Source organism: Euwallacea fornicatus, chromosome 37 (genome assembly GCF_040115645.1).
Source record: "Euwallacea fornicatus isolate EFF26 chromosome 37, ASM4011564v1, whole genome shotgun sequence".
In the NCBI taxonomy this organism is placed as follows: Eukaryota; Metazoa; Arthropoda; class Insecta; order Coleoptera; family Curculionidae; genus Euwallacea; species Euwallacea fornicatus.
Genome location: NC_089577.1, coordinates 49,626 through 74,849, shown reverse-complemented (window position 1 = coordinate 74,849; position 25,224 = coordinate 49,626). Strand labels below are relative to the sequence as shown.

The following is a 25,224-nucleotide window of genomic DNA, read 5'->3' as shown; positions in this document are numbered from 1 at the left end:
CTGGCAACTATGGAGGGTTAACTTCAATGTAAGAGAAGGACATTTGCAATACAGTGTTGAACACTGCGGCGTTGTCACATGGTGTATGATAATAGGTATGTGTGCTGTAATATAGATTAGACGGAGGACAGCGCTGTTCCACAAATAAGACCAAAATAGACTGATGAAGAATCCCGGAATGGAAAAAAGAATTACGCAATTTAACCTAACCTCCAAGAGGAATTTTTTTCATCATACCCAAAATATTAAGTTTTCTTCTTATATTTAGTGAATTTCTGCCCATCCGCTTCTAGTCGTTTTTACTTTTTCCCCTTCTGGAAAACAAATTTTCAGTTGAAAACTTTTCACCTACAAAAGAAGGATATGGAAGACTTGACGCCGGCTTTTGACGTGGAAAATGACCTATTCAGTTTCGAGACGGACCACTTGGCCTTAAAAGGCAATGAGGATTATTGCGAAGTACTCAAAACTTTGGTCATTCTCTCAGCTCAACGCGAACAAGCCCTGAAGGTAAGCTGATCATTCCTAATGACTCCAAACACATTACATGAAATAGGACTACAAAACTGTTGCCGAACTGAGGTCAGCAGCCCTCAATGATCCTTTTGCAACTCTAGAGAAAATTCAAAATGGGCAAGATTTGGAAATACCTGCTCTGCTTCAATTACCCAAGCTGCCAGTAATTAATTTCAAAAAATATAAAGTGAAAGTGCCTGAGAGGGAGTTGGTGGAAATTTACTCAGATGTTCCTTTAGTGGAGGAGAAAACAGAAACTAATCAAAACCCTAATAATAATAGGTAGTTGCAATGCTCAATTTCAACTGTTTGCATTAGTGAAGTGTGTATGTAGATCTTGGTCTCCAGAGGAGCAGAAACGACTAGAAGAATTGCTGCAAATTTATCCTCCTGAGCCAATAGAAATGAGGCGTTTCCACAAAATCGCTAAAGCCCTTGGAAATCGTACTGTCCAACAAGTGGCAAGCAGGCTGCAAAAATACTTCTTAAAGCTCTACAAAGCAGGCCTTCCAATTCCAGGGAGAATTCCTAAATCTGCAGAGAAATATCGGAAATCAGCCCAGCACAAGCACCAGAGGCACAACCACTATCTATGGAAGCCAACTACTTTTTTTCCAGGTCTGAGTCTACCAGTGCAAATGGAGGATTTGAATAACATTCCCGGGCCCAGCACTGAGGCGCCCAATTTGCTCCCTAGTGGTAACAACACCATCATTGTCTTTGTTATGTGTTTCACAGCTGAGTTTGCATGTTCAGAAAATGAAAACTACCTCATAAGGACTGACTACCATCAAGCCCCTGAAGCTATTGCTGAAGTTACACCAGAGCTTCAGCTGAAGCTTTTGAAGCGAGTTCGAGAAGTTAAAGGACTGGAACAAGCTGACAGCTATTCACCCTTCATTCATGAGGGCTTCAAGGTATTTATCAACGCTGAAATGGCGATTTTTAAGATACCAAATTCACTTACAGTGTGACTACTGCGAGGACTCGCCAATAGTGGGGACAAGGTGGCACTGCTCTACATGTCCAGATTCAGTGGATTTTTGCACTGATTGTGTAGTGTCTCAGATGTATACGGAAACCCCCCATTCGTTGAGCCATTGGCTCGCCTGCTTCGAGGGCGCAACCGAAAGTCTGCTTTTGGAAGACACAAGTGGGCAGGAGTATGATAAGCAAATTAGTGAGGAGTTGAAAGGCAGAATTAACAATGAAATTGAGGACTTATCAGAATAATCTTGAATAAATGAATTGGTAGTATTTTATATGGTTTTTTAATGGTAGTCTTTATCATCTGCATTTATTGCTGTATCCACATGAATTTTTAGTCTAAAAATTTGGTTGTCGGTAACATTTAGACATTTACAACACATTTTATTGCGGATTCAAGGTCGCAGTGTTTTGCTGAATTTTCTATGTTGACGCTAACGTTGTCAAAATAAATTTTACCAATTATTTTTAAATTTGAGATGTGAATAAATTCTCAAAGTTAAATACACTTTTGCTGTCAAATTCCCGTATGAAAATGTTTTACGCCGCCCCGATTTGGCAGTCGGAGCTGGCGTACCGTAAGTACAACGGAATCCTGGAGCGGGCGAATCGTCGTCTGGCGCTCAGGATAACGTGTGCTTATAGGACGGCACCAGGCGCAGCAGTGTTGGCACTAGTCAAAATTTCGCCGATGGGATTGAGAGTGGAAGAGAGAAGGATGGTTTGGGAGAGAAGAAAGGATTGTCATGGTAAGGCGCAAGAATGGGTAATGGCGGAATGGGAGAAAGAGTGGATGAAGTATGATGGGTGGACGAAGGTGTTCGTTCCAAGCGTAAGACGGTGGTCCGAGTACGAATGGGTTAAGCCTGGATTTGCCCTGACGCTGTTGTTCACCGGGCACGGTGTGTTTGGATAATACCTGCGTCGCATAGGGGTTGAGCGCAGTAACCACAGCTGGTTCTGTGAGGGTGGAACGCAAAAAGGTGTGGTGGATACCCCAGAGCACACGGTCTAGGAGTGTCCGGCATGGGAGACCGATCGTGTATGGCTCAGGGAGAGTGCGCTTAAACTGGACCGGAACATGATCGGGAGTGAACTGCTCAAAAGTGAATTCAAATGGAAAGCTTTCGAAAGTATGATTGAAGGCATAATACATGCCAAAAGAATGAAGGAGAATGAAAGAAGAAAAGTAGTGAGAAAATAAGCGAGAGGTAGAGGGGTGAGAATGCTTAGTTGTCGGCCGCAAGACGGGAAGAAGGATGCCCTGATGTAATGCCGAAAGGCAGTCCCGGGGTAAAAGTGGGGAGGTGGTTTTAGTGGGTATGAAGTCGACTTAATGATCGAGTGAATCTCATACTACCAGTCCGATGATCCAGGGCTGGTGTCTTTAGATTTCCACCTCCTCGCAAAAAAAAAAAGTTAAGTTAAGCAAGCTGCAGGAGCATATATGTATGCGGCACCAGTATAGTTGAGATTATACTGTAGAGCACTAAATTAAATATTTTTTTAACAGCTTGTTAAACTTCTGTTAAGCGTATCTCTCAAAGAAAGTACGCGATACAGGTTCTCCTCTCAATTTTACGAATCTTTAAAAGATATGAAACATCGGAAACGTGGCAATACAGCGAATCGAATTTATAACAATAGCAAAAACGTACCGAAACGTACTTGACCTTTCGCATTAATAAGACTCATCATGGTATTATCGATAAGATAAATATATATCGTGCCCTTAAAGTGTAATTTAGAAGCATTGCAGACATGTTTTTTACGGTGATTGGAATTGGGGCACTGGCTTACGGTTGTTTTTATGTGGTGGCCACGACCCTATTCGACTGCGATGTTCTCATGGGATTTTTGGACAAGTTTGGTAAATCCCCACGTAAGTGCTTTTCACATAAAATACGATAAACACGAAATAATTAATGCGGGATTGTCTAAGCGGTCAACGGTGATTTGGGTCAACAACGTGCCCTATAAGTGCCGCCCATAACAATAAGTCTTTCATGTAACCACATTACTTCGACAAGAAAATTCCCATGCCGCTGGCAATATCTATTGCAACAATTGTTATTAGAAGGTTACTTAAAAACTCAAATGACCTTTACATATTGCTTATAAATAGCTCCTATCATTTACTTAACTGGCAATTACACATTCAAGTAAATACCGTTGCAGGCAGATTAAAGGGAAAAGTCGCCTTTATAACTGGAGCTTCCAGCGGCATTGGAGAGCATACTGCCTATGCCCTAGCCAAAGCAGGGGTGAAGCTAGTCCTAACAGCCCGTAGGGATCTAGAGCTGCAGCAGGTCAAACATCAATGCCTGGGCAAGTTTTCCTCCACGTCAAACGCCCCTATAATCTCTCCTTAAAATCACAGCTTTCTCCAAAGGGCTATTGGAGGATAATGACATCCTGGTCATCCCCATGGATGTCCTAGATATGACGTCTCATAAAGCACATTTCCAACACGCAATCCGGCACTTTGGGCAAGTGGACATTTTGATTAATAATGCTGGCAGGTCTCAAAGGGCAATTTGGGACATCACAGAGCTGTCTGTGGATAAGCAGATGTTTGAACTAAACGTTTTTGCAGTAATAAACTTGACCCGAGTGGCTCTAGATCATTTCAATAAGAGGGGAGAAGGGCATGTGGCGGTAGTATCCAGCTTGGCTGGGAAAATCGGAGCACCCTTCTCAGGGGCATACACTGGGGCGAAACATGCCATTCATGTAGTTACTACTTATTATTGTTTTTTTATTGTGAGTGTGAAAGGAAATTTTAGGGATACTTTGACTCCCTGAGAATTGAAAAAATGGAGAAAAACATCCATGTAACTATTCTGTGCCCTGGACCAGTTTTCACTAATTTTCTCGCTGAAGCCTTTACAGAAAAGACCGGAGAGGTCGTACATATATATATTTCAGAATAAAAATTGTTGATTTTTGTGCAGAAATTGCAGGGAAGTACTACACCCAATGATCGTAGGATGACCGCAGAACGATGTGGACATCTCAACGCAGTGGCGATAGTTAACAAAGTGAGCGAGGCCTGGATGGGACCTTACCCTTTTGTTGCCTTAACATATGCGTTCGTCTATTGCCCTATTATTACCAATCTGTAAGTGCTGGGTATACCTAAATTATGGCCTTCTAATAGAAAGTATTTCAGGATCGTAAAGATAGTAGGGACAAAGAGGATATTTAACCTTAGAGATAGTAAAGATCCCATTGAGGTACGCATTGTCCCGACATAGTTAGAATCGTTCAGTTTTGTTCGTTTTCTTGTTACATGTACTTAATGTGATTTGTTTTGCTCCTAGATTTCCTAATTTTTGCATGTTTGCTTGGGTCTCATTAACACTTCTTTATTATAATACTAACAATTACATAATTTTTTGTAGAACAAGAAGCCAAAGAAGAGCACCAATGGTGATGGATCCTAATTTTCATTACAATATAAGTTTACTAATAAATGCGCTCAATAAAATCTCACCGTTTCCAGTTCACTAAAGGAAAAAGACTTACCATTTATTACTGCCTTAATCTATAAATAAGCTGTAAAACACGCAATTTAATAAATATGAGTTGCTAAATTTAAATAATTGTGTTTAATTGCATTGTCAAATGCAAAGTTTTTTTTGGTGTTAGCAAATGAAGACCACTTAGAATAAAGATAGTGCCTACCTATGATGACGTCACAAAACCTCATAATGTTTGATGCTCCAGAAACTAGTTTGTTAAACTTCAGTTGCCGATAAGTTAGAAAATGAAAGATTACTGTTGTGACAACTGAAAATCACTGAATTTGTGGTGCACTGTCCGCTCGAGAGCCGTCCACTCCAAGAACCCGCACCGATAAGTGACACTCACATCAGCGGCAGTTGACGAGTGGCGGGGGCGGAAATATCGAAAGGGTTTGTGAAGCTTTAAAAAAAAGACACTACGATCATCTCTCTCAGAATCGATAGTATAGGCCGAGGAAATTAGAGTAACAATAGTAAAAGTGCAAATAAAATAGTTAAGTAGTACTAACGGGTACTTAGTACCAAGGTCAGTTTCTTCGTCGGGTCTGAGTACTGGTCCTTTCCCACGTGTTCGCCTAGTAATGGGATCATACATTATCCCGTTAGCACTGACAGCGCGTTGTATTACCCCTATATTCCCTCGATATACGCAAACTCCTATAAGCACGACAAGTTAAAGTAAAAATAAATAAGGTTTAGTTAGGTTATGTTTCCTTTGCACTAAATTCCACTTTATTTTAGGTCAAAAACTCAATTTTTTAACCAATCGAAACACATACAAAAGTAACTTCACAATGGAAGAACCTTTTGCCAAGGTTGTGTCTCAAATATTTAACAATTGGACGGCTTTGAGACTTGCAGTAGATCATTCAATGGGGGGCCCCCACAGCAAACAAGTACCATCTCTATAGCATGCCCATTAATCTCCTCAATTAACCGGTGCAATACATTTCAGGTAGCAATTGACTTCATCAACTATATGGTGCAATTCTGCCTCAGTGAACCACATGTAGAAGCTGAGCACATTCAGATGGCCATTGAAGATATTTTAGATGAAGAATTTGATACTGTGTGTGAAGATGATTCTCCCAAACAAATTTCCCAACTGCTTTATATGTTTTTGAGGCTTTTAAAGGATGGCAAAAGTGAGGAGTGTGAGTTTGAATTCCAAAAATTGCCTGTTGGAGACACAATGTGGTCAAATGAGCCAAGCAAAATGAGGCCTGTTAAAAAAGTTGAAAATGAGTTTTCTTCAGATGATACTGATAGTGATTGTGAAGAAGCAAAAACTGCAACTCCAATGGAGCAGGATGGATGGGTTGAAGTCAAGGGTCGCAAAAAAAGATAGGCTCAATTGTAAATCTTTAATATCTACAATAAATTAAAAATGATCAATGTTACAATTAGCTCAACTCCTCAGGCTGTATGTTGACCTCAAACTGTTTCCCTCCTCTTTGTACAGACATTTTTAAATTCTTTACTGGAGTCTTAAGGACGTCATATACATCATGAGCCCCAGTTATTTGTTTTCCATTTATGTGGGTCACTATGTCACCCTGTTGAAGTCCCCCTCTAAAAGTTTATTATAAGAATAATCCTTAATACTATAATTTGGCACTAACTGATCAGCTGGAGAACCTTGAATAACCCTCCAAACCAACACTCCTGCCTTAAAATCGTGAGGTAAATGGCTATCATGTTTGTGGACTAACTCATTAATAAGCTGTGGGGTCAGTGTAAACATGGTTATGCCCATATACAGTTTTTTCGGAGTGTCTGCAAATTTCCTAGGGCCTTTAGTCTTCTTTAAGAAAGCTTTCACATAATCTATTGGTATTGCAAATGATATCCCTGAAGAATATTGCACAGGTGCAAACCATTCAAATAATTATTGACATAATCACTTACCTGGAGTAACCTTCATACTGTTAACTCCAATAGCCTCACCATCAAGATTGACTAGAGGCCCTCCAGAATTGCCAAAAGTAATGGCTGCATCTGTTTGAATATACACCATATCTTGCCCCATAAGGCCTAATTCATCAGAACCTCTTTGAGCTGAACTTACAACCCCTGAAAATATCTTCAATCTCGTCATTTTCATTCACTACAAATCTACTCTACCTGTGGTCACAGTGTTGCTCAAAGCCAAAGGGCTGCCAATTGCCACAATAAATTCACCAGGCTTCAAATCAGCTGAATTTCCCAGTAACATTGTTGGTAAGTTGGTGGCAGATATTCTTACTGTAGCCAAATCACTTTTAAGGTCTACATCTTCAACTACACCCACAAAAGTCCTGCCATCTATCAGTTTTACCTCTACCCTGGCAGAAGGTTTATTTGTTACCACATGTGCATTTGTTATAATCAAGCCATTGGATTCAATAATGAAACCTGAACCATTAGACAATGACAGTGGTCTCCCAGTGAAAAAATCTGCCCGCCTATGATCAAAAGGTCTAGGAAATACGTCAATTTTGTGGATAATCTTACCTAGGGTCTTTTATCTCAATATACACAACTGCAGGGGCAGATTTCTCTACTACATCTGCTATAAAATTAAATTGCTGTCTTCGCCCTGCCAAGGGTTTATCATCGAATTTTGAGGCTGCGTTTACTTGAGGAAACAACCTTTCTTTTATTAAATTGTATGTTAAATAACTTGAACAGACTACGACTAGGCCTAGAAAGGTTCTGTTTTGATGTTTTTGTTGAGCATACCATAGCCATGGTATTTTCGTTACAGAGGTGGCATTCTTAATGTTGTAATTCGAGAAATTAGTTTTAGGTATTTGCATGAAGCCTAAGTTATATCTAAATAGTAATTTAGGCCAAAGAGACATCAAAAAATGCGCTTAATTGAGAAATAATTAAAATAAAAATTTCTCAACTAATCTAAAAGGTAGGTTATGTAAAATGTCAAAATTAGATTGTACAGATGACATTTTTTATTTTTCTCTTTTTTACATTTAATTATTTAAATAAGGAGAGAAAACAGCGAGTAACTCAAAAATAAAATAGAGGGGTAAATACTCTAGCCCCATCTATTGCTCAATTCACAGACTTCGTAACACAACAAACCCTTAAAGCATAAAAGAAGCTCTTCAGTTTTTCTCCTCTAATTTTAATAAAATTTAAGCTTCAAAATGTCCGAAAGAAAAGTTTTAAACAAATATTATCCCCCGGATTTCGATCCAGCGAAAATTCCGCGTATGAAATTACCCAAAAACCGGCAATACACAGTCAGACTAATGGCCCCCTTTAACATGAGATGTGCCACCTGCGGAGAGTACATCTACAAAGGCAAGAAGTTCAACGCTCGTAAAGAAGACGTTGAAAACGAAGACTACTTAGGAATACGTATCTACCGGTTCTACATTAAATGCACCAGATGCCTGCAGGAAATATCATTCAAAACTGACCCAAGAAGCACAGATTATGAGATAGAAGCTGGAGCTACTAGGAACTTTATGGCGTTGAAGCTTGCAGAGGAACAGGCATTGAGGGAAGAAGAGGAAGCAAAGGAAGAGGAGGCTAATAATCCTATGAAACTATTAGAGAACCGAACCAAGCAGTCTAAAAATGAAATTGAATTACTGGAGTCTCTGGAAGAATTGAAGGATCTAAATAAAAGGCAGCAAGTTGTGGACTTTGATAGTATGTTAGTGTCATATAATCCAAATTTAACACAACAAGAGAAGGAGGAAAGGCTTAAAGAATTGGATGAAGAGTATGTTAAATCAGTTAAATTCAACAACCCTTATAAGAGAAAAATTGTTGTTGAAGAAGAAGTTGTTGTGGAGGAAATCAGCTCCAGTGCAGAAACTTCAAAAAAAATGAATGAAAATGAAGGGAATAATAAAAGTAACAATCTAGTAACTACTAGCAGCTGGACAGTCAACAATAATAAAAAATTAAAGACTGCAGTTGGGAAGTTTTTGATAGGACTAATTAAGCCTAAAACTCAGGAATATGAGTCATGTACAGAGAAACAAGCACCATCTTTGTCTTCTAGCAGTGGCAGCAGTAATACTGCAAATGGTTTGTCTTTGCTGGGGACATATTCAGACAGCGAATCTAATTCAGGAGAGGATTAAACTTTCAGTCAAAGAAACATATATTTACTGTAAATATTATTTTAATATGAGACTTATTTTTTCTGTCGCTGCGCCAATAGATCCTTTAAAATATCATTACACTTTTTCATATCAGCTTTAGTTTCTGATTTCTTAAATACAGCCCCTAGGAATGCCTTAAATACTTTGGATTTGCCACTCAAATACTGCTGAACACCCTTTTCATTTTCAGTCAAAACTGCATTGCAAATATCTCTCAAATCCTGTTCATTTGTTATTTGTTGCCAGTTGTTATCTTGTACTATCTGAAAGAGCTTTATTTAGTATGTAATGTGGAGCAACAGAGAAAGTTACTTTTGTTGGATTTTCAGTGTTTCCTTCAATTAATTCAACTAAAATTAATGTGGCAACACTTCTATTTATGGTCCCTTTATCTAGAAGTTCCATAATTTCTCCTACATGACTCACATTAAGTCTCCTAGCAACGAAAAACTTTTAACTTTGTCTACTAATTTCTTTGTTGTTGGTAAACTTACAAATCCCTTATTTCTTTATTCCTTTCATTTAAGACTTGATTAAGCTCATTAATGAGGAAATTGGCTAATTTACTTGGGTTAATGCTGCGTCCATTTAATGCTCCTTCGAAGATTTTTAACAAACAAAACTCATTCTATAATAGAAGAAAAGAATTTCTTAGCTCTATATGACTATTTACACGATCTGACATACAACTAATATAATGCTGTGGTTCAGACTAAGTCCAAACTCTTCCTTTAACCGAGTCCTAGTTTGTTCAGGGAGTTCCGGCATTCGAGACTTAATCTCATCAGCATTTATCTTACCACCACTAACAGGCCCCATGGAAACATGTAAAGGGGGTAAATTTGGTTCTGGCATGTACCTATAATCCTTTTCAAGACCTCACACCAACTTTAAGTCTGTTCAAGACACTAAAATTTCTATACCTGTTGAACCTCTTTATCTCTCATTGCTACTGTAACTCTTCTCTCAGGATTCCAAGCTCTGGTCTCATTAACTATAACCCCACCCTCTTCCTTAATCTTTATCTGCCGCTCAATTTCATATTTAACAGCAGCAGCCACCCCTCTAACTGATCCAATATTTTTTATCTCTGTCCTAATCCCTAAAGGTTTACCATTTTTATGAATTGACACATTAGCATCTACTCTCAGAGCACCCTCTAAAATGTTTAATGTAACACCAAAACAAATATGGAAATTTTATCAATGCCAAAAACAAGTTAAAATTATAATGGAAAAATTTACAAAACTCAACTATGGTAAGGTATGAAATTATGTGGCAACTTGTTTAGAGAACTTCACTTTGATTATGTAACTATTAAAGTAAGTAATTATATACCTTCCATTTTGCAAGAGCATGTTTCAATTCTTTCCAAAATGCTCATCAACTCTTTAATGAGAGCTGCAGCCTCCTCTCCATCAACCAAATCTGGTTCAAATACCACTTCCATTAAGGGCACTCCAGCTCTATTCAAATCTACCAAGCTCCTATCTGAATCATGCAAACTTTTGCCACTGTCTTGCTCTAATTGCAGCTGCTTGATTCGGGCGCTGGTTTTATAAGAGTTTTTATGTACGCCTGGCGTAAAAACATGGAAATCTAGCACTCCCTCTGAAGCCAGAGGAGCTCTCTGCTGAGTTATTTGATAGCCTGCAGGCATGTCTGCATAAAAATAGTGCTTTCTATCGAAATATGAGACGGGGTTCACTTTGCAATTCAAAGAAAGTGCGGTCAAAACCCCAGCTTCGACACAGTGCTTATTGAGTACAGGCAAAGTTCCAGGGGTTGCAGCATCGAATAGGCTTACATTAGTATTGAGTGGATTAGAGATTTTGGTGGAGGAAGCGGAAAAAAGTTTGCTGGTAGAGCTGATTTGGGCATGGACTTCGAGGCCTATTACAGACTTCCAGTTTGAGGCTTTTTTTAATTTGGGAATGGGTGCCTTGGAACAGTTTCTATGGAGAGAAATTGGGTTTGGTCTTAGCAATTTCGTCATGAAGGCCATTGTACATGGGACTGTGTAAATAGCGCACAAGTAAATTATATGAAATGGAGAAAAGTTATAAACAAACAGCGACTTTTTTAGGGCAAGACTTTGAAAAATAAATAAATTTTAGGATTAGCAACACTCCAGAGTATATCTGTCACTTTTTATCTGCCTAGGACCAACAGTTAACAACAATCTATAATGATCGGTAGATGACCTTACCAACGACTTTGACAAACTGTCAAACACATCTGCACGTCCGTCATTTAAAAGAAACTGCAAAAATAAACTTTCATTTCATATATTTTCCCGTTTTTCTTCATGAGAACCTCGGATTTTTAGCCCCGTACGCACCTTTATTCCCAAATAATGATTAAACTGTTTTCTTTGAAGCAGCAGAAGAAGGATGGCGAGGCAGCGCAGCGCGGCGGCAACCAGAAAAAGGCTTCTGCAGCCCAGTTGAGAATAACCAAAGGTGTCCCTCATCCCCCATACCCCAATTAAACCTAACAAACCCACAATTCTAGATATAAACGAGTTGAACTTGCCAAAAACTTGCAACACTGAATTCCCAGATCCTGATGATTTGCTAAACTTCAAACTTGTGATCTGCCCTGATGAGGTAAGTGCTTTAGTGCTGAGATAAATTGGACTTATGGGCGTTTTTCAGGGATTTTACAAGGGAGGTAGGTTTGTGTTTAGTTTTAAAGTAGGGCCCAATTACCCTCATGAGCCACCAAAAGTTAAATGTGAGACTCAGGTTTATCACCCAAACATTGATCAGCAAGGAAATGTGTGCCTGAATATTTTACGTGAGGACTGGAAGCCTGTTTTGACTATCAACAGTATTGTCTATGGTCTGCAATACCTGTTTCTGGAACCAAATGCTGAAGACCCACTAAACAAAGAGGCTGCTGAGGTGTTGACTACTAATAGGAGAATGTTTGAGCAGAATGTGCAAAAAGCTATCAGAGGGGGCTATGTGGGCAATATTTACTTTGACAGATGTGTCAAGTGATTCTGATATTTTTGTTATTATTTATAAATATGATTACTTGATCTAAATGTAAGGACAAGCAAATCTAAGTAATTTTAATGCTCACAGCAAGTGAATGAAGGACATGAAATGTGTTTCGGATTTTTTTTTGTTTAATACATTATCTCTTTTCAGCATGGTTTTAGTTCTATTTTAATGAAGCATAGTTAATTTCTTTTGTTTTGTAAGGACTTAATTATTGTAATAAAAGAATGTTTTTGATGGCCTTAGAGTGCTAGTTGTTAAGGTATTGTTTGTCTATTATAGTAATAGCAATATCACATTTTATTAATAAAAAAAACTAATGCCTACAGTCTATATCCAAGAAAACATTACTTTTGAAATGGATAATAATCCAGTCCAGAATTGTACTGAAACTTTGGTTTCTCATTCTTTTTTGACTCTGCTATTAAATCTTGGACATCTTTCCTATAAGGAGGAGACAAACACTCCTCGTGCAGTGTGCACTCAAATAGCTCTGATTCCTTCTTTTTAAATATGTTAGGTCTTATTACATCCACGTCTCGCCTATATTCATCCAACAGGTTATCAACACTGCTTGGTGGTACATTAAATTCATATAAAAAATAACTGAAAGGTATCAATTATGTCTTATTTATTAGAAAATGTAATAGTGACTTTGAACCTTGCTTGTGTGTAGACGACCCCATGCGAGCTAATTTTATGGGGCATATCCCTGGTTCCCATATTATCCAATTTCCTTATAAAGCCTCCTTCATGGAATATGTGATCTGCAATTCTTCGAAGGACTTGCTTGCATTCAGGCTAAATTCCATGTCATGTATTGACGTTAGTTCTGTGCTTTGGCGAGTCTTACCTTTGGCATTACGCGGAGCAGCAACATTAATTCGTACGTGATCATCTTTTCAATAAAAAAAATCGAATTTTGAAAAGAAAATTGTTAAATGAGCCTAAGAGTTAGGTTAGATATATTGTTTAGGAGAAAGGCGCTGGGTTTTGAAATGTTGCCAATGATAAGAATAAGAATTATTTAATCAGTAATTTAATAACCGAAAGCGTCATTTAAAAAATGACAGAGTTCTATATGTGGATTAACTAAATGTTTGCAAAGTTAAACGACTCAATTATAGCAATGAAAATCTTAATCTGTCAAACACAACAGCGACATGAAAGGTAATTTACTGGAATTTAAAGTTAAATATGAGGGCATGTCAACCATGCCGCCCACGTATTTACACATGACTGACTAGAGTGTCTTCATTGGCTGTCGATCAAAGATGGCGACCGTTGACAACACTTGTCAATGTCAAACATATTTGTTTCCACAAGAAAAGTTTATTTGCGTTATTAGTGAAAAGGAGTCGTAGTTTTTTAATAATAATGTCGTTTATCCAGAATGCTCTTATCGGAAATCCATTTTCTACCCCTGTGGGCAATAAGATCGGTAAGTCACAGAGCACAATACGTGCTATTTATTTATTTATGTACCATGTAAAACCATCCTGTTAACACCTAAGTTAAATAAATGCGTAAGTTTCCTTTTCCTGCCTGATTTTATTTGTTTTTGTTGTGATTTGCTAAAGGACCGACAATTATTAAAGAATGCCGGCAGCAGTAAGTACATTACCGAGATAATTTCCCATAAACTAACATAACTCTTTCCTTAATGTGCTTAGATATCATAGTTTTCAGGTTTAAATAATATTTAGAATTGTTTCTGGTAATTTGAATATTGCTATGACTCAGATACAGACGTACAAAAACACCTTTTATCTAGCCCATATTTATGACTATTTTGATAAACATGTACACCTTGAATTAAAAAAATAAATCATTAAGTCATGTGCTGCAATAGCAAAACTAAGGTCAAACATAGAATTTTGATAATTTTGTGTCTTTGTTGCACTTAAATTTAGCAATATTTACCATTAAATTCAAGCATTAGTCATGCTGATTATGCATACCATGCTCTAATAAGTACTGTAACCATTGTCTATTGCTTTGTGAAAAATCACAAAACAAATATCTGTCATAGAACAAGCTACAGATGGCAGCTTGGCCTCAGAGAACTGGGCCTTGAACATGGAAATTTGTGACATGATTAATGAAACAGAGGAAGGCCCCAAAGATGCAGTGCGGGCAATCAAAAAAAGGTTAATTCAAAACGCTGGTAAAAACTACATTGTGGTCATGTACTCATTGACCATCTTAGAGACATGTGTAAAGAATTGCAACAAAAGACTTCATATCCTTGTTTGCAGTAAGGACTTTGTTAATGAACTGGTAAGTGGTAATTGAGAGGTTCTTTTTAATAATACTAATCCTGAAATTGAAATCTCCAGGTGAAACTGTTAAGTCCAAAAAATGACCCACCAACTGCTGTGCAAGAAAAAGTGCTTAGTTTGATCCAATGTTGGGCTAGTGCCTTTCAAGCTGACCAAGACTTACTTGGGGTCAACATCGTTTACAAAGATTTATTGGCGAAAGGCATCGAATTTCCAGCGACAGATCTTGATACTTTAGCTCCCATACACACACCCCGCAGAGTAAGTTAAAACCGTCACAATATACGGATTCTTATCTAGATCTATACAGAGCGTGGAAGCACCTCCTAGGCCTGTATCAGCTCCTTCACCTTCCACTAGTCCAATTCCGCCTATAGAATCTCCCACTGGGGGCATACTAACCCCTGAGCAACGGGCGAAATTGCAGTCTGAATTAGATGTGGTGCAAAGTAACATGAATGTTCTTGGTGAAATGCTTAGCGAAGTAAAACCAGGGCATGAAGAACGAGATGAACTGGAGCTGTTGCATGAGTTGTGTGCTGTGTGTCAGAGCATGCAGCAACGGCTTATGGAACTCATATCAAAGATTACCAACGACACTTTGACTGAGGAGCTACTAAGGATTAACGACGATATGAATAATTTGTTTTTAAGGTAGAGATTTTTGAAGTCGAGGGGTAGGCGTTGATTAATTTTTGTACCCCAGACTTGATTTTAAATTACCTCCAAACTCCTTGAGATATCTAAAGCGTATACAGCAAAAGACGTTAGCTATCTGCCCATTCTTTGAGATTTAATTAGTTGGTGGTAATTGCAGGGTGTTTCAGGTACGGCAGGTGGGAGAAGAATAGGACTTCTCAAGGCCCCAGCGCTTCCGAGGTAATCAATAAGGCCATTCCTCCATCAAAGCCTCCATTAACCAATGAGGACAGTCTTATAGATTTAGACGATGATGAAATAGTAAACACAGTAAATAAATTGGGGTTAGGAGATGTGAAAGGGAGTCCAATAAAGGGGACTGACGAGTTCGATATGTTTGCTCAGTCCCGCAACGCCACTTATGAGGGAACAAAATCTAGGTATTGAATTGTCACCTTGTAATGGTAGAGAAATTTTCTTGTCGTACTCCAGGGGCAGCACATATAAAGACAATCTGAACCCTAATCAGATCTCCGGGGGTTTAAGTTCGGTTACTCAGGGGGGCTCTCATCAGGTGGTAAGTGTTTTATTTATGTATTTTCATTTTCAAATTCATGTGCAAACGTTCGAAGAGTCTTCTTTTTCTTAATGTGCCTCAAAGAGCTTTCTGTGTATTTTCTGTGTTGAATGCTTTAGACTGACGAAGACCGGGAGCTCAACGAAATGGCCAACTGGTTGGGCAAAACGGTAAGTATAAGTGCAGCTTCAAGACTTTTCTTTGTTGTTTGATTGTATTATTACCGGAGCGTATTTTCAACGAATTGTGAACTTTAGGGTGGGGTTGAAGAGTCTGTGACTTCAAGTGACTTTGAAAGGTTTTTGGAGGAGAGGGCGGCGGCGGCTGAGAATCTGCCCACCGTGTCCGCTACCACCGGTTCGACCAATCCCAACACGTTAAACAAAGACACAAAGAAGAAAGAGGAAGATCTGTTAGCTTTGTAATTCAGCTTTGTTGATATTATTTGGGACGCCGGAAGAAATTTCAGGGGATTTTCCTATTCGCAAATTCAATAGTTGCCAAAGAATTTCGGCTTCAAATTGCCTGGCGTCCACTTATGATTTAAGAAAGAACCATTCCGTTAGTGATTTTTGATTTGTTTTATTTATTGACTTTTGAGAATGTATTGATGTTGAAGAAATCATACGATTTATGTACTGTAAGTGTTAAATAATTTTATTATTTGTCTATTATACTGACTTTAAAGTTGAAAAGTGGAAATTAAATCGTCACTTTAGGCCTCACTGACAAGTTATTTTAAATGTATATAAAAATGGAATTTCTTGTGTGTCTATACGTAATTTTACGGTAAATATACAAGAAGCTTGTTCTTGCGAGCCTCACGATGACGATGTTAAAAAGTATTCCAAAAAAGTCCTTGAGAATGTGTCCGATTTATACGCAAAATAGGAAAATAAGTTTCAGTTTTTTACGTATTTAAAAAAGCTTTGGCAATATTGCCTATTGTGAAAACATATCTAGTAAACGTCAAATCGCCTAATTATCCTCATAATTTAACCAACTTCGGGTCTCTTAAGATAACTGATATTCCAATGGTGAGGCTCGTACAGTGGGCATCTTGTAGGAAAAGAAACGCCTCTATTATTCACGAAGACTAATTTTCGACTTTTTTCGAGGAATTGTATTGGGCATTGAATCAATGTTGAATTGAGCGAAGGTACAAAGCAGGCGGGACTTAGTAACGCCGACAACTGTTATTCAAACTAACGGCATTAAGTGCTTTTTGAAAGTTATTTTGAAAATCAACTTCTCCCGCACAGTGCATCTTTTTTAAGCTCGGATGTTTTGTTTACGTTAACCTATAACTACCAAACCCTTGACGATATTGTATTATTTCCGTAACCATTTACTTATATTAGTCTTTATATGTTATTTATAGTGTTGATACTTACTGCAGCAAATATCAGTTATGTAATAATTAAAGTGGTATAAGAATTTGTTTTTTTTCTCTAATTCACCTGTAGGAGTTGAGGAGATACAATGCGACGCTTGGCAATTGTTTTCTAAGGTGAAAAATTTGAGGCGAATATTTGCTAACGGTCAAAAGCATAAATCGAGTTTATCAATTACGTTATCATGACAAAGTTCGGGTTTATCGAGAAATTTTTCCTATGAACTTTTATAATGCTGAAACATGTATATCAGTGAAATGGCAACAGAGCGCTTAGCTTTTGTTTTTCGAAATTCATGTGTATAATTCTTAATAGAAATTAAAACATGTGTCTGTACGGCCAAAAGTAGCGTTTATTGAGTTCTTTCTTAATACCTCTATTAATTTTAATATTATATTTCACTTAAGGTAATTTGAGACGATTGCTCTTTCAGAAGCCTCGAACTGCCACTTCTTAAGAAGGAGACAATCAGCAGTATTTCAGTACAACTATATGTCTTTGATATATGATGGAAATTCATGATACTTAAGCTCTAGATAGACTTTCCAAGTACCTTCAATCTATAGATATGTCCACTTGATTCTGAAAATAAAAAAGCCATAAATCTTCATTCTGTCATTGTATAACTCAATTTACCCAAATAATCGTTTCACAATGCGCTTTGAATCTTTAGCGACAGGTAAAAGGTAAATACATCTCTCGGTGCGCAAGCCCCTTGAAAACACGCCACAGAATATATTTTAGTGCGGCGCCTCGGCCTCAGTCCTCTCCGCAGCTACGGTCTGATGTTACCGGAAGAAACGCAACGATTCGTAACGAACAGGTTATTTTTTCTCCGTAAGATATTGTGGGTGTACCCTGTGGCCACAAAAATCCTTGGTAGATGTGCAGCAGGTCAGTTTCAGTCGCGCGACTTCGGAATGCCTCGTTCTGGTTAAATTTGGGTGCCCTAAGCAGATAAATCTGCTTCCGGAGTGATTAAAAACGACGTCACAGGTTAGTTCAGGTGAGTTAAATTAGCGATAGTCCATTGTATAAAGCAATTAGGGCCTGAAGGAGGTGAAAACCTCGATAAGCAGTCACCTCGTTCAATGCGGGCTTTCTGTAGCCTGAAACGAGCCCTGAGAGGGCCAGCTTTTGCGAGCGGACGCATCAGATCGGCAGCTAGATCTAATGCAGTAATGGTAGAGTCTTTTTAATAGAAATCTTAGACATGCACATCTTTTTTGTTTGTCAAATTAAGAAAAAAGGGTGCTTGGAAGTAAGTGTGTACGAACTGGCTCGATACGCCTCTGGCCGTGAGCTGGAATGTCAATTTTTGGACGAAATGGTGAACGAGAATTAAAATTTCCCGTTGTGTTAAATTAAAATTTTAATTTTATCTGGGGAAAGTCAGGGAATGACTCAATAGCTCCATGTAGCAAACCAAGGTTTTGTTGCTTGTAGGCACGCACATAACACAGATTAACATATCATAACAATGGAGAAACGTGCCTGCATGGAAAGTTGTCTTTTCCAATAAAAATATTTCGATCAGAGATTATTAAGCATAATTAACGCGTTAATCAATATTTGGTGCGCGAAGTGTGTCAAGTGACCAATTTAGATCTCTCCAACGGTGGCATATTTTCGTCTCAGCACGACCACCGACTTTTTTTGCTTAATTAATAGACATTTTTGGTTTGTACAGGCGTAACAGTGGCAGCGAAAAAAGATAAGAACCGAGTGAAACTTTTGGTACCAACAAAATTGCAGAAATTATTCAGGCGTTTATTTACAAAACGCTATAATTCAAAACGGTTCTATTTAACCTTTCGCGGCCGCGCGAGAGTACCCACCAAAAAGTAAAAGTATGTATTTATTTTACCGTGATGGTTGCTTGGTACCAAGCGGTACCAACGAGGATTCCTTGTTTCTCCGATGGAGCCCTGCGGCGTTGCCGCGCTTCACTCATTGGACCCAAATCTCAAATATTTAAATAGCACCACTTGATCATTGATATCTGTCATAATAGCTTAGAACGGAAGAACAATAACAAACCTCAGAGGTTCCTGTTGGTTCAATTTTTATTCATCAAAAACGCCGAAAAAGATCCTTTACCAACTCGATCAATCACATGGCAACAGAGCCGAAACGGCTTCGCAATTCCAGCACATATGAGTCAGCGAAGCCTACTACCTGCCTCGGCTTAAAAACTAGCTTAAGAATGTGTGTTGTAGGTCTTCCATGCATGGTCTATGGCATTTCAATAGAGGGATATTTTCTCATTAATCCGTGAGAAACGGAAATTGCCCGAAGTCTCAGAAAGTACCAAAGTTTCGGATAGTATCCTCCCCTGGTGTATGGGAAAATGCCTGGGGCCAATAAAGGGAAAGTTCCATTGCATCATTTTTAAAGGCACAAAATCAGAACATCTAATACAACAACACAATGGTTAATTGTCGCTGTGTAACTGTGATTATTTCACACTGAAATTCTGCAGCTTTGTTGAACTACACGATGCCCAAAAATCGCCTTGTTCTCATTGTTTGACGAACAATTTAGGTGTGTGTGTATATTTAATATTTTCCATCAGTGGCGTCTCCATAATTATTATGTATATTCGCGTCTGGGAGAGAGGGTAGTTCTGGCCCTCGGCAATGAATATGCACCAGTTGTAACAAAAATTGATGCATTTGGCACGCGGTTTAAATAAGTGGGGGGCAACTCTCAAAGAGGCTGAAAAACCTTTTAAGCTTAATTGCTTATTTTATTGATTAGAATTCCTATTGCGAGGTCAAATCTGGATTCGAGTCCACTTTATGGTGTGTATTCAACAATAGGATTTTCTCTATTGAGAACTCCTAACCTGACCACGGTCAATAATGGAAGATCATTAAAGAAAACTCACACTGGTCGGTAAACCACAATGTAGGGCGATGATTAAACTATTTGTAATTCCCCATAAAACATTTGTCTAACAATAATCACAAGGAGTATTTATTCAAGACATTCTCTTGTGTAGTTGAGGCAGCATAGTGAAGCTCTAGCTGAAGCAATTAATCCTGACTGATGTAATAACCGCACTAGAACGTGCTTCGCACACCATAAATGGTCACAAGAGTGGTAGTTATTCCACCTGTTCTCTGCTAAAAATCCTGTGCTCAAATAAACGAACCAAATCTGCGCCACTGCGTTCCGACACGCAACCGAAACCAAATCTATTAACCGCCCACCACCCAAACAACGCAAAATTCACATGCATTAACATAGATTTCCACACTCGCCATTATTTCAGAACGGACAGCTCATAGTATGATGTCACCCATACACACCGCATCAGTACCCGCCGAAATTCCGAAGGCGCATTTTGTGCTTACTCCCGCTTCCAGCAACGGATCCAGCAGCAACCATAGTAACGGGGAACAAAGGAGTCAGTGCTCCAGTCTTTCAGACGGAGACAATTTCGAGTGGAACGGCGAAGGGGCGGGAGAGCCCAAACCGGAAGAGGTAGAAGTAAACGGGGGCAGTTTTGAAGGGTAAGTTACTCGTGAGTGATGGAGGAGAGACTCAAGGTGAAACTAGAAAAAAACGAGCAGCTGCATAAGCGATTCACCTTGATGGTGTTATTCAATAATAAACGTTTAAGTGTTCTCTGCTTCAAGTTCGTTTCATGGACTTTTATTATGACAAAGCTGGAACGAGAGTTGTATGCGAGCTTTCGTTAATTGAAAATTGCCTGCTTTAGTAATTCTTATGGGGCTTTCAGGAGCAACAGGAGTCCACAGAACTTGAACAGGGGCGCCTGGCTGAGGAGCAGTCTGCGGAGAACGACCCCGAAGTAAGTATAATCGGTGTTTTCATAGAAATTATGGGGTCATTATGCGGTGAATAAAGTGCTCGTTCGAAATCGTTTGAATTGACTGAATATTAGATGAAAATGGGTCATAATGTGGTATGTAAGGGCTTGTGTTGCAAGAATGGGTGAATTAGGCTGAGTTTATCTAATTTCTTGATTACTTATCCCTAATCCTTCACTCTGAATTCTCAATATTCAGCCTTAGTTCATATTCATTAGGAAGATTATGCAAGTTCCCAATCCTTAAGAAGGCGATAAAGACTATTGCCCAATGGGCAATATGTCCACGTTTATTTCTCTAAAAATAGTTTTTCGATTCTTTATTCGCAGCAATTCCTACAATAAACGTCCTTTTAACAGACAGCTGCAGGTCTTTATGTCTATTATAAACCTAAAAAAATACATAAATAAAATTGCTCCAACTAGCTTTACGTCTCTCATGCATATATTCGCCGTTTTCAGTCTGCACGGTGTGACCTCTCTAGCGGCGAGTCTCTTCTTCTAAAGTAAATTTTACATGAAGTTCTCTTGCAACAAGTATATTGGTCTTATGACTAAATGAGCGTTGAATTTGTACTTTAATAACATCAAAATCATTAATTTTTAGCAATCCCGATTCACTGCCAAATAGACGATGGGGATCTTTTAGACAGTAAGTATGATTAGATAGCTGTCTCTATCACACTTTGAAGCCTTGTTAATAAAGTAGACGAGTAGAAGCACATGATCAAGTTGGGTTAAGATCATTTTAAAAAAATATCTTTTTCTAGGGGATCAATAATTATTGATGAAGTTATGTTATTTACAATTTCCAGTCGATGTAGAACGTTTTCTCGGAGCCCGAAAGCCTTGTCTGGGATTAGAATAGTAGGAAAATGCGAAATTGTTCCGTTCAAAAAATCGCTATTAAAGCTAAATTTTAAGCCTAGAAATTGCTTACGAGTCGAAATCGGTGAGTTCTGATTTCGCGTGTCATTCACCATCGCAATAACACTTGAAAAAGACGATACTTCAGTGTCCTTCCACAAAATTCAATTAACGTCACCCAGGGGTCATAACTTTAAAAACAAAACTGAATCTACAGATGAGCTCACCTTTTCAACCTTTAATTCACAAACTTTCCACTACCTGTTGATAGATGCGCAACCCCAAAAATGGCGGCTGTTGGAAAGATGTTGCTTGCTAATGTGAACAAAAGTGAAATTCAACTTTTCATCCTTGGGAAACAATAAGCACCCGTCATTCTGATAATTATTGCGAATGAAAAATTATATTAAAATTTCAATTCTTCTAATTCGTTGGATCCATTTCGCATTAGGGTCACTTAAAAAAAACATCAGTTTATTTCCGGTATAACCAATTGTATGAAAAAAAATGTCAGTTTACCTGCAGTTTTCAGTTAATTTGGGATTATTGATTAAAAACTGACCTGCGGCCGTGACATTGAAGACAAATTTGAAACTGAAAGTGGCGGTAACAGCTGGCGATTGTGCACTTGCCAGTGAACCGTCATATGTAACCAATCATACAACTCTGAGATTATTAAGAGTTACTAGGTTTGTTGAGTATATTAAGACTTCTTTGGTTTAATACAAAAAAGAGGCTAAGACCTTTAAGCGTTGTGATATAAACATTGCTCTCATGCGGTTCTCTACATTGTTTCGCGCATATTTCATAACCGTTTTATTTTCAGCAATGCAAGGCGGTCGCAAAACTTAGGATCAAATGCACTGGCAAGGTAAGTGCACATTGCAGGTTTAGAGTTGGCTTCCTAAACTATGTCCCACGCATTCCACAGCCAGTTGTACAGAAGCTCCAGTTTCAATTCGTCGGGCAGAAGCAGCACCTGCGATACAACTGATGACATGTACTCGGACGCCTCTCTAGAGGAGGACGTCCACGATCTCCACCACAAAGTAAGAGCTTTACTAATGTAGTTATTCAAACATGGCGTGTTGACACTCGGTCGCGTTAAACACGCTTAGAGTTCAAAGAGCAAAGCCCGAATAGCGCGCTTTTGTGCAGACTATCCATCCTCCAATTAACAATAACTTTGCTAATTAATTAATAATTAATTCATTACATCAGCAGCGTTACATGTAACCGGCCCCCGAGTTCTCCCGATCTGCGCCGCGCGACTTATCAATTAATTCAAGGCGGTTGCACATATCCGAGATAATTTTCAGTTTATTTGACGTATCACGCCCTCCCCGTGTTTGTTTTTCAAATCTGGTAGTAGCGATGGAACTGTGCCATACTCAACTCACCTCAATGAGTTAAACTCTATTTTTGGGCCAGAGAAATTTGGATTTTACAGTGTGGATTCGGTGCCGTGTGCGGTGAATGTAATTGAATGCGCGATTGAGTATCGATATAAGGCAGGAAATAGTGCTTTAATAATGAAGCTCGTGTTTCATTGATATCTTGAACCTCGTGTGATACGTGCGACAAAATGGAGCAAGATCCCCAATTAATTGGCGACGACGTGGAAACGGAAATGCACTTTGACATGTGGGAGGGTCAATTCCAGTTCTTAGGGTCCTCGTTTCGCTCAGAAGATAATCTCATTGAAAGTAACCAAATCTATTACTCAAACGGGTTAAAAAACTACTTCACTGCAATTGCAGATGACGAGAACAGCGTAGGTTTCCTTCTTAATAAAATCACATTTCCTGGAAGAACTTCTTAAACAGTTTCAGGTCCTGCAGCAGCAGGTGGGAGTCTTGCAGGACTCTGCCCATCAAAACGACGAACGTTATACGAGGGTAAAGGCAGAGAATGCGGCCCTGCAGGCACGGGTTTTGATGCTGGAAGAACAACTCAGGGACACCGAATTGAGGTGCGACGAAAAGGTCCAGGTTTGTATTTATATTTGATCCCCCTTTTCACATAAAATACCTGTATATTATACGAATCGCCTTTAATTCTGGAAACTTGATTTTTGTGTTTTCAATTAAAAATGAAGGACGAGCAGCGCAGGTCGAAAGAGCTGATCCATAGAATGGAGAGAGAGAAACAGCTGCAACTGGAAAATGCCTCGATAAGATTGCACAACTCTGAGGGTGAGTGTGAGAAGCTGAAGGAGGAAGTGGGCAGGCAGCGCATCAAGTTGGAAAAGATGGAAAAACTGAGAGAAGACCTCACTGCTCAAAGTCAGGATCTCAATTGCGAGCTTAGCGAAGCCCGAGATGAGATCAAAACCTTGAAGGACAGAGAAAATAGGTAGGTCATTATGATTTCTTATTCCGTAGGTTTCAGCGAACTTTATCACAAGTGTTTTAGACTGATAAAGGAGCAAGAGCAGCAATTACACCTGCTCGAGGACCTGTCCAAGGAGATCGAAAGACTGAAAATGGAGCACCGTACTCCAGCCCTCCCCACCACAAACCACGAAGCTTTGAGGTTGGAGGAGTTGCACGAGGAGATGTCTCAGCTAAGGGAACAGAATTCGCACCTCCTAGAAGCCAACGATGAATTGCAGGCAAGCTTGCTGCATGCTGGTCTGGAAACCGGACGGATTCTCACTAACGGCGAGAACAGTTTGGCACATGAATTAGACGTGATGTCGCAGGATGAGGTGGGTGCCCTTCGCCGCCGGTGAGATCCCAAACCAAGAATGTATCCGATCAATTTGTAGGTGCATCAGGCCTTAAAAGAGCAACAGGAGGTGAACAGGCAGTTGCGCGCTTACATTGAGGGGATCTTACTCAACATTGTGGAAAATCACCCGCAATTGCTGGAGGTAAAACATCAGGCCAGGAATGGGCTGAAGCAGTAATGTACTCAGATTGGAATTTCTCACCGTCCTATATCGAAAATGAGATGTGATATGCTTGATAATCATTGTGATTTTGTTGTATATAGTTGAAAGTGTCTGTTGTTGAGTATGTGCCTGAAGGGGAGCATTGATCGTGATAAAAGAAGGAATTGTTGAGTTTTATACACATATCTTTTTCAAAGATTAATCAAAATTGTATGTTTACTAAAATAATTAAATTTTAAGGTTTACTCGCAATTGTTAGGGGTAGTTTTTAATGTAAGGAACGAAGCGCTGCCAAACACTGTAAATTGTCAGTTGTTTATTGTTGAGCTGTTTTGTATATATTTGTAATAACGTTATTGGTAAAGCAAAAGATACTTTTACTCTACGACTTGTTATTTTACTTATTAAATTATTATGAATAAATCTATTTTATAATACAAGAAGTGTGTGTTAATTACACCATGCAAACGCAGCAACTTTCAATACATCTCAGAACTGTATGCCTGGTTGCCTCTGATGACTCCTTATCAAACGCAGAAACGTCAGCTGTTGTTGGCATCTTTATATTTATTTTT

At 38.8% G+C, this 25,224-nt stretch overlaps 10 protein-coding genes and 1 long non-coding RNA gene across 22 annotated transcripts; 7 read left to right on the top strand and 4 right to left on the bottom strand.

The window, feature by feature from the left end:
* The first annotated feature begins 105 nt into the window (after positions 1–105).
* On the top strand, positions 106–1,778 carry Atac1 (Ada2a-containing complex component 1). 3 transcript variants are annotated; one of them, XM_066300652.1, is made up of 5 exons: positions 106–267; positions 334–510; positions 557–798; positions 851–1,433; positions 1,486–1,778. In XM_066300652.1, exons 2-5 carry the CDS (start codon positions 364–366, stop codon positions 1,747–1,749), a joined length of 1,236 nt encoding a protein of 411 aa, XP_066156749.1. In that variant the 5' UTR covers positions 106–267; positions 334–363; the 3' UTR covers positions 1,750–1,778. The 3 variants fall into 3 exon arrangements, with proteins under 3 accessions (XP_066156749.1, XP_066156750.1, XP_066156748.1); XM_066300653.1 differs by having other exon boundaries at positions 106–510; positions 851–1,215; positions 1,273–1,433; XM_066300651.1 differs by having other exon boundaries at positions 106–510.
* Positions 1,779–3,105: 1,327 nt separating this feature from the next.
* LOC136349238 (dehydrogenase/reductase SDR family member 7) lies at positions 3,106–5,108 on the top strand. 2 transcript variants are annotated; one of them, XM_066300659.1, is made up of 8 exons: positions 3,106–3,202; positions 3,263–3,385; positions 3,682–3,831; positions 3,884–4,236; positions 4,290–4,409; positions 4,458–4,624; positions 4,676–4,739; positions 4,908–5,108. In XM_066300659.1, exons 2-8 carry the CDS (start codon positions 3,265–3,267, stop codon positions 4,947–4,949), a joined length of 1,017 nt encoding a protein of 338 aa, XP_066156756.1. In that variant the 5' UTR covers positions 3,106–3,202; positions 3,263–3,264; the 3' UTR covers positions 4,950–5,108. The 2 variants fall into 2 exon arrangements, with proteins under 2 accessions (XP_066156756.1, XP_066156755.1); XM_066300658.1 differs by having other exon boundaries at positions 3,128–3,385.
* Positions 5,109–5,272: 164 nt separating this feature from the next.
* Positions 5,273–6,433, top strand: LOC136349247 (pre-rRNA-processing protein TSR2 homolog). Of its 5 annotated transcripts, none has more exons than XM_066300674.1 (3): positions 5,273–5,313; positions 5,772–5,926; positions 5,986–6,433. In XM_066300674.1, exons 2-3 carry the CDS (start codon positions 5,825–5,827, stop codon positions 6,376–6,378), a joined length of 495 nt encoding a protein of 164 aa, XP_066156771.1. In that variant the 5' UTR covers positions 5,273–5,313; positions 5,772–5,824; the 3' UTR covers positions 6,379–6,433. The 5 variants fall into 5 exon arrangements, with proteins under 5 accessions (XP_066156771.1, XP_066156767.1, XP_066156769.1 ...); XM_066300670.1 differs by having other exon boundaries at positions 5,283–5,420; XM_066300672.1 differs by lacking the exon at positions 5,273–5,313 and adding an exon at positions 5,421–5,523.
* Positions 6,381–7,951, bottom strand: HtrA2 (HTRA2-related serine protease). Its single transcript, XM_066300654.1, has 5 exons — positions 7,524–7,951; positions 7,155–7,474; positions 6,939–7,103; positions 6,653–6,881; positions 6,381–6,602 (listed from the first exon to the last, which is right to left on the bottom strand). The coding sequence occupies exons 1-5, from the start codon at positions 7,871–7,873 to the stop codon at positions 6,434–6,436; spliced, it is 1,233 nt and encodes a 410-aa protein (XP_066156751.1). The 5' UTR covers positions 7,874–7,951; the 3' UTR covers positions 6,381–6,433.
* An 89-nt stretch (positions 7,952–8,040) lies between these two features.
* LOC136349239 (splicing factor YJU2) lies at positions 8,041–9,223 on the top strand. Its single transcript, XM_066300660.1, has one exon. The coding sequence runs from the start codon at positions 8,177–8,179 to the stop codon at positions 9,125–9,127; it is 951 nt and encodes a 316-aa protein (XP_066156757.1). The 5' UTR covers positions 8,041–8,176; the 3' UTR covers positions 9,128–9,223.
* On the bottom strand, positions 9,151–11,325 carry GatB (glutamyl-tRNA(Gln) amidotransferase subunit B, mitochondrial). Its single transcript, XM_066300635.1, has 6 exons — positions 10,487–11,325; positions 10,072–10,307; positions 9,836–10,015; positions 9,643–9,776; positions 9,461–9,584; positions 9,151–9,411 (listed from the first exon to the last, which is right to left on the bottom strand). Exons 1-6 carry the CDS (start codon positions 11,151–11,153, stop codon positions 9,181–9,183), a joined length of 1,572 nt encoding a protein of 523 aa, XP_066156732.1. The 5' UTR covers positions 11,154–11,325; the 3' UTR covers positions 9,151–9,180.
* A 65-nt stretch (positions 11,326–11,390) lies between these two features.
* UbcE2M (NEDD8-conjugating enzyme UbcE2M) lies at positions 11,391–12,489 on the top strand. The gene is made up of 3 exons (XM_066300668.1): positions 11,391–11,610; positions 11,663–11,757; positions 11,806–12,489. Exons 1-3 carry the CDS (start codon positions 11,505–11,507, stop codon positions 12,151–12,153), a joined length of 549 nt encoding a protein of 182 aa, XP_066156765.1. The 5' UTR covers positions 11,391–11,504; the 3' UTR covers positions 12,154–12,489.
* On the bottom strand, positions 12,411–13,325 carry mRpS6 (mitochondrial ribosomal protein S6). Its single transcript, XM_066300675.1, has 3 exons — positions 13,010–13,325; positions 12,818–12,957; positions 12,411–12,762 (listed from the first exon to the last, which is right to left on the bottom strand). Exons 1-3 carry the CDS (start codon positions 13,052–13,054, stop codon positions 12,504–12,506), a joined length of 444 nt encoding a protein of 147 aa, XP_066156772.1. The 5' UTR covers positions 13,055–13,325; the 3' UTR covers positions 12,411–12,503.
* Positions 13,326–13,436: 111 nt separating this feature from the next.
* Positions 13,437–17,091, top strand: LOC136349232 (TOM1-like protein 2). Of its 3 annotated transcripts, none has more exons than XM_066300646.1 (8): positions 13,437–13,597; positions 14,189–14,436; positions 14,496–14,699; positions 14,749–15,092; positions 15,266–15,517; positions 15,576–15,654; positions 15,774–15,824; positions 15,912–17,091. In XM_066300646.1, the coding sequence occupies exons 1-8, from the start codon at positions 13,534–13,536 to the stop codon at positions 16,077–16,079; spliced, it is 1,410 nt and encodes a 469-aa protein (XP_066156743.1). In that variant the 5' UTR covers positions 13,437–13,533; the 3' UTR covers positions 16,080–17,091. The 3 variants fall into 3 exon arrangements, with proteins under 3 accessions (XP_066156743.1, XP_066156744.1, XP_066156742.1); XM_066300645.1 differs by having other exon boundaries at positions 13,440–13,597; positions 15,570–15,654; XM_066300647.1 differs by lacking the exon at positions 15,774–15,824 and having other exon boundaries at positions 13,439–13,597; positions 15,570–15,654.
* Positions 17,092–17,382: 291 nt separating this feature from the next.
* LOC136349251 (uncharacterized) lies at positions 17,383–17,773 on the bottom strand. Its single transcript, XR_010733778.1, has 2 exons — positions 17,685–17,773; positions 17,383–17,630 (listed from the first exon to the last, which is right to left on the bottom strand). It is a non-coding gene; the product is annotated as an uncharacterized lncRNA (long non-coding RNA).
* A 55-nt stretch (positions 17,774–17,828) lies between these two features.
* Positions 17,829–25,029, top strand: nuf (rab11 family-interacting protein nuf). Of its 3 annotated transcripts, XM_066300648.1 has the most exons (10): positions 17,830–18,054; positions 20,326–20,566; positions 20,776–20,868; positions 21,494–21,538; positions 22,580–22,624; positions 22,685–22,802; positions 23,580–23,744; positions 23,852–24,108; positions 24,169–24,463; positions 24,524–25,029. In XM_066300648.1, the coding sequence occupies exons 2-10, from the start codon at positions 20,343–20,345 to the stop codon at positions 24,662–24,664; spliced, it is 1,383 nt and encodes a 460-aa protein (XP_066156745.1). In that variant the 5' UTR covers positions 17,830–18,054; positions 20,326–20,342; the 3' UTR covers positions 24,665–25,029. The 3 variants fall into 3 exon arrangements, with proteins under 3 accessions (XP_066156746.1, XP_066156745.1, XP_066156747.1); XM_066300649.1 differs by lacking the exon at positions 21,494–21,538 and having other exon boundaries at positions 17,829–18,054; XM_066300650.1 differs by lacking the exon at positions 21,494–21,538 and having other exon boundaries at positions 20,797–20,868.
* The last annotated feature ends 195 nt before the right edge of the window (positions 25,030–25,224 follow it).

Coding starts and splice junctions, on each gene's coding strand:
- Atac1 (XM_066300652.1), top strand. CDS start 364: ATGGAAGACTTGACGCCGGCTTTTGACGTGGAAAATGACCTATTCAGT. Junction 511..556: donor AACGCGAACAAGCCCTGAAG/GTAAGCTGATCA, acceptor TACATGAAATAG/GACTACAAAACTGTTGCCGA. Junction 1,434..1,485: donor TCATTCATGAGGGCTTCAAG/GTATTTATCAAC, acceptor ATTCACTTACAG/TGTGACTACTGCGAGGACTC.
- LOC136349238 (XM_066300659.1), top strand. CDS start 3,265: ATGTTTTTTACGGTGATTGGAATTGGGGCACTGGCTTACGGTTGTTTT. Junction 4,625..4,675: donor TGCCCTATTATTACCAATCT/GTAAGTGCTGGG, acceptor AAAGTATTTCAG/GATCGTAAAGATAGTAGGGA. Junction 4,740..4,907: donor ATAGTAAAGATCCCATTGAG/GTACGCATTGTC, acceptor AATTTTTTGTAG/AACAAGAAGCCAAAGAAGAG.
- LOC136349247 (XM_066300674.1), top strand. CDS start 5,825: ATGGAAGAACCTTTTGCCAAGGTTGTGTCTCAAATATTTAACAATTGG. Junction 5,927..5,985: donor GGGGCCCCCACAGCAAACAA/GTACCATCTCTA, acceptor AATACATTTCAG/GTAGCAATTGACTTCATCAA.
- HtrA2 (XM_066300654.1), bottom strand. CDS start 7,873: ATGTCTCTTTGGCCTAAATTACTATTTAGATATAACTTAGGCTTCATG. Junction 7,475..7,523: donor ATTGAGATAAAAGACCCTAG/GTAAGATTATCC, acceptor TTTTGATCATAG/GCGGGCAGATTTTTTCACTG. Junction 6,882..6,938: donor CAGTATGAAGGTTACTCCAG/GTAAGTGATTAT, acceptor AATATTCTTCAG/GGATATCATTTGCAATACCA.
- LOC136349239 (XM_066300660.1), top strand. CDS start 8,177: ATGTCCGAAAGAAAAGTTTTAAACAAATATTATCCCCCGGATTTCGAT.
- GatB (XM_066300635.1), bottom strand. CDS start 11,153: ATGGCCTTCATGACGAAATTGCTAAGACCAAACCCAATTTCTCTCCAT. Junction 10,308..10,486: donor ATGCTCTTGCAAAATGGAAG/GTATATAATTAC, acceptor TAAACATTTTAG/AGGGTGCTCTGAGAGTAGAT. Junction 9,585..9,642: donor AATAAAGAAATAAGGGATTT/GTAAGTTTACCA, acceptor TTTCGTTGCTAG/GAGACTTAATGTGAGTCATG.
- UbcE2M (XM_066300668.1), top strand. CDS start 11,505: ATGATTAAACTGTTTTCTTTGAAGCAGCAGAAGAAGGATGGCGAGGCA. Junction 11,611..11,662: donor CCAGTTGAGAATAACCAAAG/GTGTCCCTCATC, acceptor CCACAATTCTAG/ATATAAACGAGTTGAACTTG. Junction 11,758..11,805: donor TTGTGATCTGCCCTGATGAG/GTAAGTGCTTTA, acceptor GGCGTTTTTCAG/GGATTTTACAAGGGAGGTAG.
- mRpS6 (XM_066300675.1), bottom strand. CDS start 13,054: ATGATCACGTACGAATTAATGTTGCTGCTCCGCGTAATGCCAAAG. Junction 12,958..13,009: donor TGCTCCGCGTAATGCCAAAG/GTAAGACTCGCC, acceptor CATGGAATTTAG/CCTGAATGCAAGCAAGTCCT. Junction 12,763..12,817: donor GTCGTCTACACACAAGCAAG/GTTCAAAGTCAC, acceptor GATACCTTTCAG/TTATTTTTTATATGAATTTA.
- LOC136349232 (XM_066300645.1), top strand. CDS start 13,534: ATGTCGTTTATCCAGAATGCTCTTATCGGAAATCCATTTTCTACCCCT. Junction 15,518..15,569: donor TATGAGGGAACAAAATCTAG/GTATTGAATTGT, acceptor GTCGTACTCCAG/GGGCAGCACATATAAAGACA. Junction 15,655..15,773: donor AGGGGGGCTCTCATCAGGTG/GTAAGTGTTTTA, acceptor TGAATGCTTTAG/ACTGACGAAGACCGGGAGCT.
- nuf (XM_066300648.1), top strand. CDS start 20,343: ATGATGTCACCCATACACACCGCATCAGTACCCGCCGAAATTCCGAAG. Junction 20,567..20,775: donor AACGGGGGCAGTTTTGAAGG/GTAAGTTACTCG, acceptor TGCCTGCTTTAG/TAATTCTTATGGGGCTTTCA. Junction 23,745..23,851: donor GGTGCGACGAAAAGGTCCAG/GTTTGTATTTAT, acceptor TTAAAAATGAAG/GACGAGCAGCGCAGGTCGAA.